The sequence below is a fragment of the Kwoniella shivajii genome, chromosome 2 (assembly GCF_035658355.1).
Source record: "Kwoniella shivajii chromosome 2, complete sequence".
Classification (NCBI taxonomy): domain Eukaryota; kingdom Fungi; phylum Basidiomycota; class Tremellomycetes; order Tremellales; family Cryptococcaceae; genus Kwoniella; species Kwoniella shivajii.
This window is the reverse complement of record NC_085909.1, coordinates 1,830,491-1,852,109: the sequence shown is the minus strand read 5'-3', so window position 1 is coordinate 1,852,109 and position 21,619 is coordinate 1,830,491. Positions and strand designations below refer to the sequence as shown.

Sequence of the window (21,619 nt, the reverse complement as noted above, 5' to 3'; positions counted from 1 at the left end):
CCTTGGCCTATTTACTCTTCCCCCTTGCTCTTTAGCTCTCTTTCTTCGACTTCTGCCGCTTCTCCCCTCTTCTGGTCAGTCGCCACAAAAATCATGTTAATTGGCATCGAAGGAAGAATGCATGCTCATAACTTGACAAAAAGGCTCCTCGACGAAACCAATACTAATATACATAACTCCAATTCGGAAGTGGGAAACATCATTCTAATCTAACGTTGACGATATCAATCAATGTCTGGTAAAGATAAAACGACATTAGTGTTTCCGCCTTCGTATTTCAAGAGGTGATCACTCACTGAGCCCATTCGATCTTACTGATATCGATACCTTCTTGTACCATCTCCCATAGCGGACTCATATCTCTCAACTTGTTCACAACCGATACAATTCGAGCGATGACAAGGTCGATTTCAGCTTCCGTAGTGAATCTTCCGATACCGAATCGGAGAGATGAATGTGCCATATCTTCTGCTGCACCTAATGCTCTTAACACGTAAGAAGGTTCGAGAGAAGCTGATGTACATGCTGATCCGGAGGATAAAGCGATGTCCTATACATATAAGATTAGCATGAAAGCAATACGTATACATCATATCAACCTGGACTCACCTTGAGGGCCATCAAGAGAGACTCTCCTTCGACGTATGAGAAGGAAAGGTTTACGCAACCTGGATAACCGTTTGGATCACCGTTTCGAACGATAAGCTCGATTTGTGATGTTATTCCATTGATCAATCTGTCCGATAATTCCTTTATTCTCTCATGATCCATCTTCATTTCGTTGGTGGCGATTCTACATGCTTCACCTAGACCGACCACTAGCGGTGCGGGGACGGTACCTGATCTCAAACCTCTTTCTTGTCCACCACCGTGAATCAAGGGTTCTAATCTGACTCTTGGTCTTCTTCTGACATACGCTGCACCGACACCTTTTGGTCCATATAGCTTGTGGCCTGAGATTGACATTGCGTCAATTCCCATTGCTTCTACGTCGATTTCGATCTTACCGACTGCTTGAGCGGCATCGGTGTGGAATAGAGCTTTGGTTGTTTTGTTCTCTTTAGCGTAGGCCTTGAGAGTTTCTGAAATTTCTTTTAGAGGTTGGATAACTCCAATCTCATTGTTGACTGCCATGATGGATACTAAAGAGGTGTCGGGTCGTAGAGCAGCTTTGAGATCGGTGAGAGAGATAAGACCGTTGGGTAGGACAGGGAGATAGGTGATTTCGAAACCTTGGGTTGAAAGCCATCGGCATGAGTCGAGGACACATTTGTGTTCCTAGAAATGGTATCAGCATTGACAACAATATAGCAAGAATTCACTTACTGTTTGGGTAGTTATGATATGCTTTCTTTTACCTTGATGGAACTTGGCGATTCCTTTAATGAGCATATTGTTGCTTTCCGTTGCACCTGAAGTGAAGACGATATCTTTTTCTTGAGCACCGACTAATTTAGCTACATGTTGTCTTGCCTCGTCTACTGAAGCTTCTGCTTCCCAACCATAGGCATGTGTTCTAGAATGGGGATTACCATATTGTTCAGTGAATAGAGGTAACATTTTATCTAAAACTCTTGGATCCATCGGTGTTGTAGCTTGCATATCCAAGTAGATTGGTCTTCCTTCAGATTTAGCATTTCCACCTGTTTTGGTTGACACCGGGTTAAGCTTGAAGCCGAACATTTCTATGTAAATAAATGGGAAAGCATTAGCTTGAAGATTGCGGGGATTGAACGTCGCCACACAAACGTACCTTTACCACCTTCCGATTCATTGGCCACTGAGTCACCATGATCGAATTCTCCTGGATCTTCTCTCACTTGCTCGGTGCTGACATTTGATACTGTTGCATGGAGAGGATTGGTGGGTGTGGTAAGTGTTCTTCGTGTGATTCTAGCTGCGATGGAGGAAGTGGAGGCTGAGGTAATCGATCGGAATCTAGCAGCGTGCAATAATGGTCGGACTGGGTTCATTTTGTAAGATATCTTTTATTAGCAGGCTCGTGCTGCTGAAAAAGCTTTCGTTAAGTTGATGAGGTGAAAGAAATGATTGATTGTTAACTAAACTTGAGTCGTCAATAAGATGACAGTGAGAAGGTAAGTTGCGATAAGTTATCGATCTTATCCAAAAAAAAGTATAGTGATATGGTGCAACCGGTCAAATCCACTCGATTACATATGCTGTTCGGCCATTGCATCAGATGATTCCATTATATATAGTGCCAGATTTATCACATTTCTCCCATTTAAACGGGACAAAGCCACGGCGATAAAGGACATCTCCGCCTAACTCCCGGATATCAGCTTCCATTCGCCACTTGATCTCCTATATTACATAATCAGTGGTTGTTAAACTAAGAGCAACTTCGTATATGTCTGAAACGCGCAAATAAACCTTTTTACCCTGAAACTCATTAATGTGCCTGCGTGAAAGACAAAAAGACAAAAAAAGGAATCACGAAAATAAAACAAGGACGCGGTGGGATCAAAGACGGGCAATCAATGTCAGGTAAACATGATGTCCTTGTCAATAGACGATGATGTTGTTATATGAGAATAATGAGAGAACAATAAGAAGCAGTTTTAGCGTCTTTTTTGTTCTAGGGACAGTGCGAATAGATTAATGTATCATTTCCCTTACTTCATCTGTAAACAACCAAGATCAACATCATCATAAACACCTTTGAAAGGTTTTCTCCATTCGATACAACTATCACACACATCGATATAATCCACTGGTTGGCATAGCATACTCTTTGATCAAAAGTAAACCGACTGCATCGCATCTTCACATTCCTTTTCGCCTGAAACACGCATTTGATACAGTGACACATTCACAAACGAGGAGAAGAAACGAGGCCTGTGCGATTTAAATCATTGAAACACACCGCACGGTCCCTCTTCACTTTTCACCCATTCTCTGCTTCTCCAATTCGTTCTTTCATCTATTGTTTGGAATACACCTTCTTGACATCTTAATCCATACATCTCCACCATATCAGTATTAACGAATATCACGCTCAACTCGACACTCTTTTCACGATTTACATCCACACGCTATAATTCGACTGGTTCGAGTGGAAAAACATAAACTATCAACGAACCTCGACATTCCTTCGACCAATCAACAAAAGGCTTGACGCCTCACTCTCCAACATGGATGCCTCACATTTAGCCCATCTCCTTCGAAGATCAAGATCAAGGTCATTCGCGGCGGGACCTGGCCATGTCAACATTGAGGCTAGAGCACCTAATGATAGTGGATTAGCATTGGAGAAGAAAGCAGTGGGTGAATATGGTCATGTGTCTTCGGAAGCTTCATCTGTAGGTCATCTTGATCTCACCATCCCTTCTCATCTAACATATATGGTGTAGGCAACTAGAACAGTCGGTCAAGCCGTTGGGGTCACCTCAACCCAAAGGCAAGCTGCCCAAGCCGCCACTCTTGGCACGACTAGAAGTACCGTCGAGGCAAAGGAAACCCTTACTAAGACTTCTGCTGTGTCTAATTCTGCCAAAGCTACTTTGGCCCCTGCAAACTCTTCCAAGAGTACCGTAGCTTCTTCTGTGAGTGCGACCAATAGAAGCAACAATTCATAGGGCTGACCAATACATATAGTCATCGACAACCCCTTCCACATCCTCCACCCCTAGCTCTACTTCTACTTCTATTCCCACTTCCACTTCGACATCATCCTCAACAACCCCGTCCACCTCCCTCAAACCATCAACCACAAGCACGAGTACCAGAACATCCACTTCATCCACACCCACAACCGCCCGTACTTCTACCTCAACCATTCCCTCCACAACGTCCACAATACACAGCTCAGCCTTGCCCTCTTCCACTCTGACCGCCGCCAAGACCTCCTCATCCTCGTCTGGAATGTCCACTGGCGGTATCATCGGTGCTGTCCTGGGAGCTATCGTCGGTTTGGTTGTTATTGGATCTCTCGCTGGATGGTTATATGTAAGTGAGACATCTTGTCACATGATCTGAGCTAAATTGTCAATGTCACATGATCAGCGAAAATACACTGCCCGTTCTTACTCTACCAAATCACCTTGGTCGAAAATCGATGATGACATCACTCCTTTCCCTCCACCTCATGAGAAGTACTCTGATCAACCAGCCGATGACATATACGGTGGTGCTCCTGCGTCAGTGATTGGTTCACGACGTGCACTCGCTTTGGCAAGGGACAATGCATTTAATTCAGATGGATCACTTCGACCTGATTCAGAGATGTTTGAGAGGGGAAATAATCACGCCGGTTTCGGAGCTGGTGCCGCATCTTACGGTGCTTATCCTCAGCTCTCCCCTTCATACGGATATGACGCTCAAGGAAGACCTTACAATACTCAAGCTGGAGCTACACACATGACATATGGATACGAGAATCAATATTCCCCTGAAGGATACTACGATATGTCTCCAACAGATCCTCGACAACTCGTCGGTCCCAACGCTCAATACGCCATGCCAACTCCAGTACCGATGGGTCGACCTGCTGCGCCAAACACCGCGGCAGAATTCGCTTTGGCAGAAGACTTCGCTGATGAACCTCTCACACCCGGTCTCGCATACACCGCAGATGAACCTCGAACACCTACTTCTCAAATGGCATCGGCACCCAGAATGGAAGGTAGAAGTCGAGTATGTATGACTCCTCAGGCACCTAGAATCATGTGTCCAACCGAATCATTGATTGTCCACGACACCGTCCCTGCTCCTCCTCTCGCACCACCACCTCTCGCTGCTTCTTCGTCAACCGCTCTCGCTTCATCTCACATACCTTTACCATCCTTTGCACCGTTATCCCCTCTAATGAGCGATTTCGATTTCAAAAGACAGTCCCAACCAATGAGAATGTACGAAGATGAACGGTCAACACAAAAGAGAATGTTCCAGGAAGTAGCAACCACAGCTGGTATAGATGAACCCACTACACCTTATTCTGCTGGACCAAGTCCTGATCCCCAAGCCGGATTGAACGAATCCACCACGTCCACTACGTCAAGTTTCTCCGCGCCTCAAGGGAGTACATCAACGTCATCATCACGTTCAATGCCTAGATTACCTGAAATGACCCTTGCACCACCTGAACCATACATTCACGGTCAACCGTTGTCACCACTTGACGAAGTTCCAACACCATTATCCACCGGTGATACACTGTTGAATCCTTTCGACTTGCCTCTACCTTCGAGATCAGCTCCTCCTTACTCTGCCAGTACATCCGGAGCGACAGGATTCCCTTCGCCGGCTTATCCTCCACCTAGTCCGGGAGGAATGAGCGTACCGGGAAGCGTGACGGATTCACCGAGATGGGCAGGGCATGGTACCCCGAAAGGAAGAGCGGTGAGCGTATATGAAGAGGAGGATGCGTATGGGGGAATATAAAAGGGGAGCATGGGTGGGAAAGGCGATGAAAAGGGAGGGCAAAGGAACAGGCGAGGGAAAGAAGGGAAAGTAGGTGGAATATGCAACGACAAGAACGAAGTTACGTCTCGATGATATGTCTATAGTGCTGTGCACTTTTATAGTTAGTTTTCGGTCTCATTCTAGATAGGACTTTTTGATAGAGTACGATTTAATTATGCAAAATTGGGATATGGAAATCCGTTCGACGGTTGGCCATCAAAACGATCTGCATTCAGCTGTGAACCCATGCCCAGGGAGGTAGAGGGATGTTTCCTTTGTCTAACTTTTGAGACCTTCCTCGCGGATTCATAACGCGAGCACGTATTAGTGCGTTTCACCTCGACAATGAAGTTGAAAGGGATGTCCAAGCCTCAAAGGAAGATAGAGGATCATGCCCCATTCGTTTCGTGTGCCCCAAATATCGAAAACTGTATATAAGCTGATTGTTTTATTTGGTATACCTTTTGATTGATAAATTTCTTTTCAGCTGCACGATCGTACCAATATCAATATGTATTCTCTGGAATCATATATCGTGTTATTTTGCTTAGCTCTGAAAGCGGTAAATGCCAATGGAACACCAGCAGAAACCACGACTAGGCCCAACGGTGATGGATCACCAATTATATGAACCCAAAGTGTGGCTTCACTGAATCCAGTTCTGTGTCACCTAGATGATTGTATGTAAATTGAAGTTGTCGCCTTCGTTGTGTATCGGTCCATCGGGACATTCTCTTGGTTGCAATTGATCGACGATTACTGTACATATGTTTGACATGCTGGCGGCAATATGATTTGAAAACACACTACATTATAAACAAATAGCGGAAACGAGACCGATCAAAGTGTATAAACAACTCAATCAGATAACTAACCCTCTGATACGAAAAGTAATAGACTAGTACATGTATCTCACACACAAAATTCATATCTTCTCTGAATAGATCATTCCACATTCTTACACCTCTTCCTTCTCTGACAGCTTATAAGGCCAATCACTTCAAACCTTGACCCTCTTCCCCTTCTCCCCCATGGCTTGAATATTCCCTCTGAGACCTGCTGTCAATGCGGAGGTCGAGCCTGTTATCGGGCCAGGGGTAGTCGAGCCACTCCTTTCTCTTGTACGCGATGTAGTGATATCGATCACTTCGATACCATCTTCTTCGATATCATCTTTCGATCTAGACTTGGCATTCATAGCTAATCTTGCTGGAGTTTGACGAGGTTTGAATCCACCTGCCATCATTTTCGTCATGGGTGATTTGGTGCCTAATCCAATTGCGGGGGCTGAACTTGCCAATCTAGTTGATCTGGGAGTTGATACGACCGGCTGATTTGGTGGTCTCTCCATCCCTCTGATTGGAATCGTAGATGAAGTGTTATTTATATCGATATTTTTACTTATCGTTCTCAACGATGAAGTCTTGGATTTACGATGGTGGTGATTATGATGATTATACCGATGTGATCTGATGGCATTTCCGTTAGATAGCGGTGCTAAGTGTTCAAAGGATGATGAGGGTGATGAGAATGATGCGGAGATTTGGACTGGGAAGGCAGATTCGATTTGAGGTGGAGGGTGTAATGGTCGATTTCGACACCAACATGTTAGGAACAGTATACGTTTTTGTCGTCTTCAACGTCGATTAGTATTGATATGTATCGTATCAGACAACGGACACTCACTTGGAATAGAAAAAATAATTGGCACTCCAAAGTAGACCACCTACTTTCCGTTCTCTACCGACATCCCAATCGTTTAAAACTATATTACTCTCACTACTCCTCCTCATATTTGTATTTACGTTTCCACCACCTGAAGTTGAATTCTGCCTCATCATCGGAACGGAATGCACGTTTTCTTCACTTATATCTAGCTCCATCCCGCCTGCGCCCCATGAAGGGTCAATATCATTATCGTCTAAATCCATCGACATTGATGGATCATCGAACTCGTCTTCTTCCTCTTCTTGTGGGATCAAGGAGATATCAATGTGCGGATCGTATTCCGGTTCAGGAAACCAAGAATAGACCTCACAATCTTCCATTGGGAGTACGTCGTTCAGGACTCGGTATAAGTCTGGATGAGGTATTGATGCGGTCGGACCGAGATTAGGTGATGAGTTTGACGGTGATAATCCTGGTGGACTTTTATTTATCGATGAAGGGTTATACGATCCTGCTTGACTAAGAATGATGCTAAGTTGAGCGTGGGTTAGCTGTTGTCACGTTGAACGAAGGGTATGACTCACGGTGTGGTACCGATACCGCCCGAGGGACCGAGTAGACTTCCACTTAGATGAGAAAGGATTTGGGCAGCTGAAGGTTCTCTTGTGAAATGATCAGGTCGAAGGGATGTAAAATCGTGATCCGGGAAAGCCGCATTGAGGGTCGACACAAGTAGGAAGTGTACTTTTCTATAGTCATCAATGACATCAGCCTTTATGTCTATACTGAATAGAGGGCAGTACCCACCGAGATTCTCTTTCGTCTAATCTTCCAAAACAACTTGCCAGCCCCGCTTCTCTCATTTCCGGTGAGAAGCTCATTCTTCGTAGTTTATTAGTCAAACCCTGTAATGTCTGGAGGAAGATACTCACTCTTCCATGCCTTCCTGCTCTGACATATAGGCTTCCTCTCTTTCCTTGAACGCCCTTTTCTCCTTGCCTACAGGTTTGACCGAGTAAGCTTCAAAACGAACATTCACTTGAAGATCTGTATCTCCATCGGAAGAAAGTGAAGCGGAGAGCTGGTTCAGTATTGGGTAATCGAGGTATTTCATGTTGACTGACTTATAACGCAGAGTGATTGATTGATGATTTATGGGATGACTTATCGGTGTTATGGTATATGTGCGGTTTCACTTTGAAAGGAAGTCGTATGTCTGGTGATATGACAAAGAAAGGAAATGATATGTTACGTCCTTCGTATATACAGATTGATGATATGTTGCTATGTATATATGGATCTTCCTATGATTTAATATATGATGTTGAAGTGAAGGTATAAACGTTCGTTCAGATAATCACGTATACTGATCTGCGCGGTTATTGATAAGGAAGATTGATAACGGTTTCTAAACTAGTCTTTGTTCCGCCTTTGTTAGGCCGCTTAGTGAAGACCCCAGGGGGTACAACGTACGATCATGCTATGAATGATAGATTAGATGTTGGATAGTATGGATGGATATAGTATGAGGAAGAAGTGAAGTGGAATGAAATGATTAGATGAATTGATTGTATAAGCAGTTTGTGATAGTACATTCCGTCATTCCCATTTCTCATGATAGAACATTACCCAATACGGTGCACAAACAAAGGGTAAACCCACTGTAATACCCTGATTAGGAATTCCCATTAGGAACATATGGACATTCCATTCAAGGGTCAATTAGTCTTTTTAGTCTTTTTTCCTAATCGATTTCCTAATAAACAAGAAATACCCTTGTGGGGAAGATCGGAATTAGGCACTCTTTAACCCGAAGCGCATGATATATGATGTTGCGAACTGATAAGATAGGTGAATGTTGCAAACCCCTAAGCGACTTCAGCAGAGTACACTACTATACATACAGCCAAGTAGCATCTATCAAAAAAGCAAGCATAGAGAACAAACTAATACTTCTTACTCTTGGGCCTCTTTTTACCCGTTGGTTCCTCATCAGCATCTCGGTGCCTCTTGAATGGATTCTTGGGTAATTGTCGGTCCCTGTTTCTGTTTTTAACGTTCTGCAGTTCATGTCAGCTTAAATCTGGTGGATTTGAGACATATCTACTTACTGCATGAGTGTAAAAGTTCTCAGTCTTCTTTTTATTAGTCGTCATTCTCTTCTCCTTCTTGGAAGTAGGCTCGTCCTCTTCCTCGGCGACTTCCTCGGCTGCACAAAGACAAGTCAGCTTGGGTTCAAATCCTCCTGCAGGATCCAGCTCACCTTTTCGTTTGCCCGCCTTCTTGTCTGATGGAGGGGCGAATTCCAGTGCTACATCATCTTCATCTTCATCTTCATCTTCATCTTCATCTTCGTCGTCCTCCTCCTCCTCGTCATCGTCCTCATCGTCATCCTCTTTCTCCACGTCTTCCGCATCAACAGGTAAAGAGGCAAATTTGGATGGACCAGCAGCATCACCAGGGAAGATATCGTCCCAAGCTAATTCGCCAGCTTCTCCCTCTTTCTCCTCTTCATCGTCGTCGTCGTCATCCTCATCCTCTTCAGCTTCTTCACCCATCTCAACATCTTTGGAATCCTCTTCCTTGTATCTAATAGCATCATCGCCGATAAACTTGGTCATGGTGACAATCTTGCTGATAGGCTGTTGAACACCTTTAACTCTCTTCTCACCGAGAACTTTGCCCAGTGACCTTTCTTGCTCTTCGAGCATTTCTTTCGTCTCTCGCATTTCCTTCTCTTGAGCTTGATCAGGTTTCTCTTCGCCTTTAACTGCGACCTGTTCTTTATCAGGAGGGGGCACGAAGAAAGGTATTTTACCTCGGATCCAATCGTTCAACACCATTTTAGCGGCAGCTTCTTGATCGGGCTCACCACCTTTCAACAATTTACCGGATTTCTTGGCAATGGCGGTCAACAGTATAGTCGCCCCTGGTTCACCATGCCAACCACCTTCACGATGTTCAAGTCCGTATGTTCGTTCAATGTACTCCGCTCTTACTCGCTCAAGCATCTCTGGGATATGTTCGGCAGGAGTGGCAAGATTTTCAACTCGCACTACACCCTTGAGGACGGTGTCGGTATCGGAATCTTTAGCTGACACAGGTACGATACCAGGACAATCGATCAAGTAGATTCGTTTCATCAATGTGATATATTGCCACACTTTGGTCTCACCAGGGATGGGGGCGACAGTGCAGACCTTCTTCTTTTTCAGCGTGTTGATGATACTTGATTTACCGACATTGGGGTATCCGATGAAACCGATGGAGATTTGCTTCTTGTCAGAGTGGAGAACTGAGAACTGTCGAAGAAGTTGGATGAGGGAACCTTTACCAAAGGAGTTGTTGATAGAAGCGTGGAAAGCAATGGTAGGAGCGGAAAGTGAGAGGTGTTTGACCCATCGAGCCTGATCATCGTGTCAGCAAAGCACGACATACACGGTGCTACAGCTAGTCTAAGTAATGTCTGACAACAAACCAAGGGATCCAGATTGAAAGACTGTCACAAGGACACATCCAAACCCCAACTCAATCGTGTCAACCATCGTCTTCCCCTGACCCCTCATCGGTGCTCAAAACGAGCAACCAACTTTTTAGCCTCGCAAAAAGCATCCCAAAACGGGAGCCGGAGGTGGGGTATGAATCGGGGCATGACGCTTGTTCTTCCACTCTCGTAACGGTCCATCCGCGTGTACTTGCCATGGAGGCAGTGCGGATAGCCCTGACTGGAGTGTGGGATATTATGAAGGAGAGGAAAAGAAGTGTAAAAAACTATTACTCACAGTGACCCAAGTGGGTACCAAATCGACTTTGTTGAGTACGTATACCAAATGTTTATGAGCCTTTTCTTTTCGAAGGTATTCCACAACAGGTTTACATCTTGTACCTAGGGGATCACGAGCGTCGAGTACGTGAATGACTACATCGGAAGAATCGAGAACTTTGTATAATTCACCCCAGATACGTCTGGAAGTACCTTTCTGGTAGATGGGTTCTCGTGCTGTGGAAGTGGTGGGGTGGTAGATATCTGCTAAATCGGCAGTAACGTTTTCTGATATCACGAGATCAGCATTGAGGATGAGATTTGAGCGGATGATACTCACGGGCTGCTTCGACATCCGCAGAAGCATCAACTGCTGCCGATGATTCACCCAATTCCTCGATTGAACCAATATCAAGACGAGGCCGTTTTCTTTGCGATTTAGGTCCGAACGTGTTAGAGAAAGGTTCGGTCTCGACGATATGTGATCGCTGAAGTCGATGTCAGCTTTACTACTGCAGATCGCACAGATTATACAAAGCTCACTTTTCCGCCATTCTTCGATTCGTCTTCTAATAAACCCATAGGAAGTTTATTCCTTCTAAGTAAGACAGAGTAAGGATCGGCTTTTTGTTCACTCAATGCAGTCCTAAAATGATCCAAAGCGGTTTGTGATATGACCCTTGTGTTACCTGTAGCACCCATCATTAGGTCTGTCAAAGTGGATCAACGACAACGTGGATACTCACCAAACCATCTTCGATCAGCTTTGACTCTACCTGGCTCAACATCTTTTTCACCTTTTTGAAAAGCTGCGGCTTCGGTGATCTTTCCATCTTTATCTCTGACGGCTTTACCGCCATTGAGCATCTTCACCCTGGACGCAGCTTTAGCATCTCGGTAAAAATTCTCTCCTACACTCGAACCATCAGCTTAAGTCTTACCAGAGACATTTGGCTAAACGAACCTTTTACTTTTTTGAGAGAAAATTCTCCACCAGAAGAACCAGACTTCAGTTTCTGTTTACCAAAGCCTGGTGTAGCTTTACGATCATGATTCTTACCCTTTGCCATATTGAAAAAATGATTATATCTCAGGCAACGAAGGGTATATTTACTTTATATATGAAAGGGTGAAAGTTGCAAGTGGAAGGGGGAGAGTCGAAATTATAAAAGGAAGAAGTTCGCAAAAGTTTTGTGCGCTAACTTTTCAACTTTTCAAACGTTACGTAACGACTGCAGTTTGTTGCTGTCATAATTTGATCCCGTCATTGCAATCTGGCTAATGGGACCTTTGCATCTGCTGTTTTCTGTTTCGTCGAAACCATCATTACGCATATATATATTCATACATAACTCAAACTAAAGGCTCAACGAAATCAGATCAAGATGGCTACGTTCTTCAGAAATGCGGTGAGTAGCTGGCTCACAATTATGTGCGAGTCACAGCTAATATTTTCGTGCCATTAGCAACGACTGGCACATGAGTCACCAGTAATCTTCTGGTCACTTGCTATTGGGTTTTCCGGTATGTCATAGCATACCTCCTCACGAGGATCTCAATACAAACACCATAGTATGGCTGATGATTGTTGTTCTTTCTCTAGGCCCAGCGATGGTGCTCACTGTTCCCCCAATTAGGAAATCATTTGGATACAAACAAGCTGAACGAATCCCCTCGACTTTCCCTGGTATGTCGAAATATCTCCTATCTCTTTCAGCTTCATCTTCGTGCTGGTCTTTATGATACTCATATGCTGATATGAGTGACGATTTATAGTACCAAACCGACCTCGTCGCTCTGTGAGCGGGTATGAAGATCCATGAGGTGGTGAGGAGGGTATACGCGGGACGATTGATGCATCTTTCATATTCACTGGAATGTCTTTTGTGGCAAGAGCTTTCTCCACTCTGTCAAGGTGCTCCTGGTATCTGATTGTGGAATTGAATCTAGCGAACTTGTTCCCGACGACCTCAGCCTGAATCAATGGAATACAGACATGATGTTACTGACTTCAATCGTGCTTTCCCCGAGACTGTTGGTGTACCACCTGATCTGACAGGAACCACTCAATCTTGCTCTACCCACTCACTATGAAGGGTTGCGACTCAAAATAGTGATATAATAAAAGGATGCCACTCCGATAGACAGGTTCGTACAAAGTACATCACATGTGAGATATCTATCTTTGGCCTGCCGGATCAACCCTGATCATACCATCCCAACCATCCCTTACCCACCTTTCCGCTCCTTCTCTCATATTTACCTCGTCCAACCCTGAGTCCTTGACCGTCCTTCTCACTTCCTCATCTCGTCTGATAATCTCAGCTCGCTCTGCTTCCCTCCTTCCTAGACTAGATCGGGTCTCTCTCAATCTTGGCGACCGATGTATAGCCGCTCGAGCGAGAGATGTGAGTCGCAATGTCGACGTTGTATTCGATATCATCGGTATGAATGTCTGAGGGGATAAGTTGGATGAAGGTAACGGGAGGAAACTGTATATTATAGGAAGGAGTAACAGGTATATAGACCTGACGGTATGTATCACAGATGATAGCTATATAATTTCACAATGATGAGTACAAGTATCCCAAGTTTAAATTCACTCACATGTATACAATTACCTTCTACAACTCTAATATCCCATAACCATTTTAGACCAATTTCCAGTATTGCAGCCACTAGCAATGACCAACCAAAAGTACCCCTCCATCTCTCAGTTCTTTTATCACTCTCCTTACCTGATATCTTTGTCCAACCCATCATACCCAGATACACAGCTTCAAGGAAATACCAACTCAATATATTAGGTGTTGAATAGAGTAAATAGTCAATTGGGTTATTACACCAAACACATTCTATCAAAGATTTATGACCATATCGTACGTAGTTTATCCGATTATCCATTACTTTCAATTTAGTCAACAACAATTCAACCAATGGATGTATATTAGAATTATCTTCTGAGATTGTTCCAATGAGTTCAAGTCGTATATTGGAATTCGATGTTGATATAGGTAAATTTTGATGTGAGAACAGATCGAACGGCGGTGAGATCAATTGTTTGGTCATCCATAATGTATGTATAGCCAGAAACAGCTTTAACGATACAGGTGTTGCTACTCTGGGTGGTTTAGGTGTGGAAGATGGTCTACGGCGGATGAATGCGATTAGACGAGGTAGGAGTGTCGGACCGAATATGACTAGGAGTAGGGTCAAGGGAGCTTGAAATGATGAGATCGTAGATAAGATTGTCATCTTACCCGCTCGTGGCTGGTCCTGTCTTCATGTAAGTCTCAACAACTTCTCGAAACGGAACAAGACTGAACGAAAGCAAATAGAGAATTGAAGGGTCCTTATGATGAATCTGAATGACCACCTCCACTCCGGTTGTCCAGCCAAGTCGAGTTCTTATCTTCACTCATTTCTCGTTACGCCGTTAGGAATTCGTCTCATCTACCAATACCTAAGAAGAACACCCCTTGTGCAAATATGGATCCTATCATCCCCACCGTCGACTTTGCTTCTGATACTCCAGAGAAGCAAGCGGAGATTATAAAAAATGCTCTGGGTTCAGTAGGCTTCTTTGCCGTTCTTAACGCTGGACCGAAAGTCGAAGATACAGAGGCCATGTTTGAGCATGTAAGTGGTGAATATTCTGAATGTACCTTGTAAACAACCTCAAGTGATACGTGAAAAAGGTGGTTCGCTCCATACATGCAGCTCCTATCAAGCTAATGATAGATCATGGGAGCAGTCAAAATCGTTCTTCTCCTTATCGATGGCAGACAAAGAATTATACCTCGCAGGTAAATCAGGTTCAGGATATACGAAATTACTTTCACAAGCTCTAGGTGAAGGCAAGAGGGATCATAAAGAGTAAGTATACTTGCTACCTGGTGCGAGTCCCTCCCTGACGCGGATGCGTGTCAGGACATTTTCCTATGGTAAATATTGTTCATTGGAAGAACAACCTATGCCATCTCCATTTAAAGATGATTCATCGATTTACGAAACCATCAAAAGGTTCTATGATGGTTGTCATGAAGTCAGTGAGAGGCTGATGGAGCTGTTCGCATTAGCTTTGGAGGTGAGTCATACCCTTTTTGCTGATACGAGTGAGGTCGTTTCGTGCTGAACCATGCATTAGTTGCCAAAAGAACATTTCCGTCAATCGCATTCTTACGGATTGAACACTGCAATGTCATTAATCCATTATCCAGCTTTGAGTAAAAATGAAGAAATGAAATTGACTGAAATGGATATCCGAGCTGGAGGTAAGTGTATCCTCTCTTCAGAGTGTCATCGCTTGATGAGTTAATCCATGATACAGAGCATCGAGATTGGGGAACATTGACAATGTTATTCCAATCATCAACACCTCAACCTGGCTTACAAATCTCCCTACCACGATCAATCATTCACGCAAATAATCCTTCTCGTAAGAATGGAAATGATTACGAAGACACATATGAATGGTATGATGCACCTGTGCCTGCAAAGGGAGGGTTCTTGGTCAACGTTGGATTAGGTATGGAATTGTGGTCAAATGGGATGTACAAAGCTACTTTGCACAGAGTCATCTTTCCAGTATCAGAAGGGGAGAAATCCGGAACGACAAAAGACAGATACTCAATGGCTTTCTTCGTACAACCTGATGATAATGTTGTGAGTTGTGCACCTTGCATTCTAACGTATGATCGGTCCAGGCTAACACTACTGTATGATAAAAGGCTTTCCAACCTATATTACCAGGGGGAAAAATCGATAATACCATCAAAGCAATCACTTCTGGAGAATTGTTCAATAGCAAACTGCAAGAAAGTATGGATAGGTTCAAAGCAATTCCCAATGTAGCGTGATGCTGGATTGAATCTTCGTCTCACTCGCTTTGCCTCATAATCATCGTTGTATCCTCACCCTATTCTTTAGGTACTACATATCATGTATTCATTATATTCGTCATGTATCCATATATTCGTATCTCGTTACAACTTCGTTGCATCCTCCGTGTACAAGTGTGAAAAGCAGAAAGAACAAGACTGAATGTCCTTGAGTCGTATATATGTGATAAATTGTCCTAGTTCCATTTCCGGTAGCTCCGAACACCGTTCCTTCAATCCGACTGTTCGTGTTCATCGTCTACGCATTAAATTTTCAAAAGACCTCTCCCTGTAAATCCAGATCTCTTCTGTTCCTCATTGTTCAAGCTGACCAAAGGTTGTTGATTCGACGTCGGTCCATCATGACTATTGGTGTGAGCGAAATTTGGTCTTCTCGAAGTTGCTGGAGTGATGATCGATGAAGTACCAGACGATGTATTTGGGGTCGTGAGTTGATTACTTGTCATCTGAGGGAATGATTGAGATAACGTGTAACTCTGATTGTGGCGATCGTCAGTCATTTGACCTAGCCCGTGATACAGCACAGACTTACCTTTGCATCGTAGATCGCAGCCATAAGCTTGAACGCAAGTCCCTCTTCACAAGAGAAGACATGTGCGTAATCCGACTGATCTTCAAAGTTCGAAGATGGTTCGACTGGAAACACCAAGTCAGCGATTAATCCTCATGAGCGTATAAACACTAACCTCGCTTCATCATGAAAGTAGAAGGTTTGGGCGAGTCGTAACCTCTTGTGATTGTGTAAATGTCAAAGAATAAACTATTGATGTGTATCTCTTCTTTGTTCTACACACATAATCATATCAGTTTGTATTCCACCTGAGCAGGTCAAGACATCACTTACTTTCTCGTTCTTAGCCAAGAATACTTGTCCTCCTCTGGTCTCTAACCACCTTTTTGACCATTTACCCTTTTTCGTCTCGTATTGTACCCATGAGCCTAACATCGGTGGATTCGCAGGAACTCCCTAATCACGTAGCATGTTAGCTCCATACGATTCAATTGTAGTATCATACTCACCCTTGACCACGTTGGCATACCCCTGTTACTCTGTTTGAAAACGAAACAGTTAAATTTCGCAGTTTGATCCCATCCTTTTACGATGGGTAATAACTGTTCATACTCCCTTACTTGTCTCTCTATGTTTCTCAAAGGCATCAGCACGTACCAACATCTTCTGTTGCCACATTTACTCACCGCATCCCATCTCAGCAAACATCTCGCATAGAACCCAGCTTTTCCCAACGGTGGCATCGACAAGATCACCTTGATGATACGTGTTCACCAGTACTTCTCTGGCGGTAGTAGAAGTAGTCAGATCCAGTATGATCTTCTTGCCATTCAACGCAGTCACGAAAGCAGGTACACTAGCATGGACTCTTTGTGCTGGAGCAGGAGCGGGCACTGAAGGTCGATGGGAATTTGGTAATGGTTCCGTGGTTGATCTAGAATGAAGAGAGGCAGATTCCTTATGAGGCAGTGATGTTGACCCGTTTGTTTGAGCCCTTGCTCTTTGAGACGAGGTCATCGAATACTGAGTTGCAGCAGTATTGCTTCTCGTGACTTGAGCTGAAGTAGGAACCGATCTCTCATCTTGTCTGGAAGGAGCTCGAGTACCAGCAGGTGCAGCGGGAAGTCTAGATGATATGCTAGTTGCCACTGAATTTTGTCGAGACCTATCGCCGTTCATCGGGTACGATGATTGTGCATTAGAAGCGTGACCTCTTGATGGGATTCGACCAAATGACGTATCGGTGGGTGAGATGGCACTGCTGGGATGCGGGTAGCCTGAAGGTTGCCTGAGGGGAATAGCGGTTTGAATGAGAGGTAGAGGCGGTGCTTCCTCTTGCCATCCAGTGGGAGATGGATGAGCTGCGTGACCTTGACTGTGGACTCTTCGAATACTTTGATCCAGTGTCGGCGGAACATGTTCTCGCATTGATCTGTGAGCTCGGAGCCCTAGAGGTACACTTGGTCCACCCTGTTGCTCAGCAATAAACGCAGCTTCCCGTTCCGCTCTTTTAACCATTACAGCTTCAAGCTTTTTAACAAGGATATCAGCTGGTATTCCACCTTCCCCATCCCATACATATTCTCCTCCAGGATTTCTACCTTGTGATTTTGCGCTCTGCTTTTGCGACTGAACTACGTGAGCTTTTCTCGCTTCACGCATCTTGCGCCTAGTATCACGACGTTGCACCTGAGCAGCAGCTGCTTCCGGATGAAGTCTGGATAATGGCACATCGTCGTCTTCAGATGAATCGTTGTCGCTCGCTTCTCGATCGGTAAGATCATCCCTTAATCTCTCTGGGCTATTCTCCCTTGACGAGTTCCCACTTCCCGATGCTCTTCCTCGACCTTTGGAGGAGAAAGACGAGTTGACGAGCCCTACTGAAGTGGCGCGAGTGACTGTTGAGCCAGAAGTCCGTCTATCGGTCGACATGGAATTGTTTATTGTAGTTTGGTGAGAGCTGTTCCTGGAAGACGCAGCAACGGCAACGATACTGAGAACATCTGATCGATCGCCATGGTGTTGACTTGATTCGACTAAAGAATCCATACCTTCCTCATCGGCAACATATGGTAGACCAAAATCAAGGACGTCTGCGCCCGGAGCTTGAGGGAAAGAATCCAAAGCAACGTTCCAGCTTGCAGTGGAACTGAGGCTGTCTGATTTTGGCATGTTAATCTGCAGATGTGAGCCTGAGACTTCATTGGTAGCATCTACCGCATGATCCAAGTTTTCCCCCTGTTCCTCTGGTGGAGATATGTTCTCTTTATCTTGCGCTTTAGATCTGATCTCAGCCATCTCCTCGGGTTCGTCGTGAATCTCTTTCTTCTCCTTCTCCGCACTAGGCCAAATGCCAAGTTGCTCGTATAAATCGAAGAATGATGAGCTTGTAGGTGGTGACTTGAAGCTCATACTTGTGGACCTTGACCGCGGTAGCAGCACAGCACCAGATCCACTGCGCTGTATTGGGGCAGCAAGATTTGAACTTGAGCTAGACAGAGGAATAGGAGGCAGTGGAGCACTTGGAGGTATGCTCAATCGTGGACTTTCCTCGGGTGATGAGTCCGAATCCGAGGTTATGGACGGTAATGACGGAGATCGCGATGCGCCTTGGAAATAGGGTGGCTGAGGAGGTAAGAGTGGTGGACTCTCGATCGGTGGTGCCAGGGAAGCTTGAGTTGGCGGGCGCTGTAATGGTTCAAAGGTCTCTGCGTTCTCTGGAGCTGCGTGAGCGTAGATGTTAAGCCCGACCAGAGAACTCATTCGTTTGGCCAACTTCGATTGAGAAGCTGTCTCTTTAGATACGCTCTTCGATCCTTCACGATGATGCAACGTAGCGAAACTCTTCGCCTTCATCATTGCAGGTTTGTGATGACTGGGTAAGAGGTTCTTCAAGTCCTTCAAACTAGGAGAATTATGTCGTAAACCGGGACGAGGTTTCGGCGAAGCAAGAGGTGACGACACAGGGTTATTACATGTAAGATCTAGACTTGATGCGAATGGGTCATTGGGAAGATTTGCCATAAAAGGGGGAACAAAGGATTCTCTCGCTGCTGATGGAGGTGTTGAAAGGTACCCTGGAGTGGGTGGATTGTATATCCTCCTTGATTCACCTAATGGAGGTGTGGAAGAGGAGAAAGGTTTGCCCAAGGAATGCTTTGAAGGTCCTGGTAGATTAGGCATCTGTGGCATTGGGGGTGGTGATAATGACGCTTCCTTTGTTGCAGCTTCCCTTAATGCTGCTGATGACTTCGATTTGAAGATCTTTTGCATTCCTCTTTTCCATGATGAAGTGGATTTGGATGACTTGTTCGTCGTCGTACTTGTGGCTGTGAGGGGTGGTGTTGGCAGTGCGGGAGTTTGAAACATTGGCGAAGGATAGTTCACCGGGGAGAATGTGGGTGAACTGAATGATGCCGGTGAAGATTCAGTAATAAAGGATGCTGGTGTAGCCGGTATGGGTAATGGAGGTGGTGCTTCAAACTGTAATGAAAGTTAGAATACTCCTCATCAGATATGAGATATTGTGACTCACTGATTCATCCGCATCGTTCGAGACAGCAACAATCAATTCACCTCTTCTACCTTTCCCCCTAAGCAAACCTTTACTCTTCTTCTTTTCCAGTCCTTTTGAAGGTACTGGCAGAGGGATCTGATCCTCCATTGCGATTGTGGGACTATTCATTTGAGGCATGCTAGGTTTTCTCCAAATCCAATTCTTATTTTCGGTGTTTCCCGTTGTTGAGTATACTGTTCCAGTTCTACTTTTAGTTACTGTTGGAGTTATCCCTTTCTTCGATGATGGACCAGCTTGTTTTGCTGATGACGATGGATCTTCTTCTTCATCCCATAGGCCGTCTTGAGAGTAAATCCCTACCGTCGGTGTACCTGGAGCGGCTATGGCTATTCGATCGACTTCTGCTGAATATCGATAAACGATATCATCGATATTGCCTTGTTGATTGTGAGGTGGGAAATAAGAATCGTATAGTTGGACAGAGGCTTGTGAGTGGGGCTGAGCATGATAGCGAAATCTTGATTGATATGGTTGTTGGCTTGTTGAAGTTGCTTGTGTTTGTTGTTGTTGATATTGGTTTTGGTTCTGGGTGTATCTGAGATCACTCTCGAATGGTAGTGCACCTATTTGATGAGGTGAATATTTTGGAGTAGCCATATTGAAATAAGTATGGCTAGTCAATCTTGGTCCAGTCTGATTTGGTATACCGTTGCTTCACTTAAAAAGCTAGCTCAAGCTGCAACGAGTCTAGGATGTTTTGGCAGTCGATCAACGTTATTATACAAGTGGGTTGTTGATCATTCAATATTTGACTGTAGTGAAGGCTGTCCTGTTTGTGTTTGAGTTTTACGATCGACGTGATGTGATGTGATGATGGTTGGAAGAATCGTAACGCGTGAGCTAAATGTTTCGGAAGGCCGATGCTTCTGATTGATTGTGACGCTAGCTGAATGGATAAGAGTGAGTGGTCGATGTTACTGCTGATGATCTGTTTGTATTGAATGAATGGCAGTCAATCGATGTTGTCACAAGGAATGTCAATTGGTCAACATGTTAGCATGGTTTATTTCAGTCTTGAATTGTCTTTTGCTTTGTTTACGTTTCACACCATAGAACTAATCATTTTACCCTGAATTGCACCCAAAAATCACTTCATAAACAAAATAAGTCGCGCACAAACTTCCCAAAAGTGCCACATTCACAAAAGCGAGCTTCTGTTCTGAAAATCCAAAGTGGCAGTTTGTCTTCTTTGAAATGAAAATTACCTCTTTGCATGAAATCTTTTTGCATATTACCATTTCTGTCACCATGGTAATATCCCGTCTTGTCCCGTTACATCTGATCTAGTTCCCCGATAACACCGCGTATGCAATGTACCAGCCCTCAGTGTGCCGCCGTGGTCAGCTTTGTCCTGTCCGTGAAGACAGATCTGCTTGACTTCCGTTCCTCGATTGGGCAGCAGATAGGACCATCACAACAAGATGGCCGGAAATACTACTCGAGTGCCTTTCGGAATTTTGCGCTGGTCGTTATACATCATAGTTACTGGAACCGTTGAATCACCTCTCGGAGTATCTCGACTGGAATCTTCGGGATGCAATGTCTCAGAATATTACATGCACTCGTGAACATACTCAGTATGTGCGATAAATGAGGACTTTTTTTTTTGAGTTCCAGCTTCTGAGACAACGGAGTTACATAATAACTGGAAAAAAAGCACCCAAGATCCGATGAAATTTAAAAACCATCAACAAGCGATGAGAAGCGAGCTTGTTGTGCATCGGGTCGGGACACTTAGGAACAATCTGCCATCGGGATTCATACTTGCATGTATT

General features: G+C 44.4%; 8 protein-coding genes across 8 annotated transcripts; 3 read left to right on the top strand and 5 right to left on the bottom strand.

Annotated features, from left to right (window-relative positions):
* Window positions 1-228: 228 nt before the first annotated feature.
* Window positions 229-1,973, bottom strand: IL334_002035 (cysteine desulfurase IscS; the record flags this gene model as incomplete). Its single annotated transcript, XM_062933782.1, has 5 exons — window positions 229-235; window positions 297-550; window positions 610-1,278; window positions 1,327-1,685; window positions 1,754-1,973. The coding sequence occupies 5 exons, from the start codon at window positions 1,971-1,973 to the stop codon at window positions 229-231; spliced, it is 1,509 nt and encodes a 502-aa protein (XP_062789833.1).
* A 1,182-nt stretch (window positions 1,974-3,155) lies between these two features.
* On the top strand, window positions 3,156-5,403 carry IL334_002034 (uncharacterized protein; the record flags this gene model as incomplete). Its single annotated transcript, XM_062933781.1, has 4 exons — window positions 3,156-3,323; window positions 3,375-3,566; window positions 3,619-3,969; window positions 4,027-5,403. The coding sequence occupies 4 exons, from the start codon at window positions 3,156-3,158 to the stop codon at window positions 5,401-5,403; spliced, it is 2,088 nt and encodes a 695-aa protein (XP_062789832.1).
* Window positions 5,404-6,424: 1,021 nt separating this feature from the next.
* On the bottom strand, window positions 6,425-8,206 carry IL334_002033 (uncharacterized protein; the record flags this gene model as incomplete). Its single annotated transcript, XM_062933780.1, has 5 exons — window positions 6,425-7,058; window positions 7,111-7,623; window positions 7,677-7,841; window positions 7,900-7,974; window positions 8,025-8,206. 5 exons carry the CDS (start codon window positions 8,204-8,206, stop codon window positions 6,425-6,427), a joined length of 1,569 nt encoding a protein of 522 aa, XP_062789831.1.
* An 832-nt stretch (window positions 8,207-9,038) lies between these two features.
* On the bottom strand, window positions 9,039-11,925 carry IL334_002032 (nucleolar GTP-binding protein 2; the record flags this gene model as incomplete). Its single annotated transcript, XM_062933779.1, has 8 exons — window positions 9,039-9,152; window positions 9,204-9,301; window positions 9,356-10,499; window positions 10,875-11,143; window positions 11,196-11,343; window positions 11,399-11,544; window positions 11,602-11,766; window positions 11,820-11,925. The coding sequence occupies 8 exons, from the start codon at window positions 11,923-11,925 to the stop codon at window positions 9,039-9,041; spliced, it is 2,190 nt and encodes a 729-aa protein (XP_062789830.1).
* A 315-nt stretch (window positions 11,926-12,240) lies between these two features.
* Window positions 12,241-12,678, top strand: IL334_002031 (uncharacterized protein; the record flags this gene model as incomplete). Its single annotated transcript, XM_062933778.1, has 4 exons — window positions 12,241-12,264; window positions 12,322-12,379; window positions 12,459-12,542; window positions 12,632-12,678. The coding sequence occupies 4 exons, from the start codon at window positions 12,241-12,243 to the stop codon at window positions 12,676-12,678; spliced, it is 213 nt and encodes a 70-aa protein (XP_062789829.1).
* A 356-nt stretch (window positions 12,679-13,034) lies between these two features.
* Window positions 13,035-14,110, bottom strand: IL334_002030 (uncharacterized protein; the record flags this gene model as incomplete). The annotated part of the gene is made up of 2 exons (XM_062933777.1): window positions 13,035-13,409; window positions 13,463-14,110. The coding sequence occupies 2 exons, from the start codon at window positions 14,108-14,110 to the stop codon at window positions 13,035-13,037; spliced, it is 1,023 nt and encodes a 340-aa protein (XP_062789828.1).
* A 234-nt stretch (window positions 14,111-14,344) lies between these two features.
* Window positions 14,345-15,714, top strand: IL334_002029 (uncharacterized protein; the record flags this gene model as incomplete). The annotated part of the gene is made up of 6 exons (XM_062933776.1): window positions 14,345-14,494; window positions 14,610-14,731; window positions 14,786-14,942; window positions 15,003-15,129; window positions 15,186-15,520; window positions 15,586-15,714. 6 exons carry the CDS (start codon window positions 14,345-14,347, stop codon window positions 15,712-15,714), a joined length of 1,020 nt encoding a protein of 339 aa, XP_062789827.1.
* Window positions 15,715-16,001: 287 nt separating this feature from the next.
* IL334_002028 (uncharacterized protein) lies at window positions 16,002-20,441 on the bottom strand (the record flags this gene model as incomplete). The annotated part of the gene is made up of 7 exons (XM_062933775.1): window positions 16,002-16,232; window positions 16,289-16,392; window positions 16,443-16,542; window positions 16,601-16,723; window positions 16,777-16,895; window positions 16,954-19,750; window positions 19,803-20,441. The coding sequence occupies 7 exons, from the start codon at window positions 20,439-20,441 to the stop codon at window positions 16,002-16,004; spliced, it is 4,113 nt and encodes a 1,370-aa protein (XP_062789826.1).
* Between the last annotated feature and the right edge of the window lie 1,178 nt (window positions 20,442-21,619).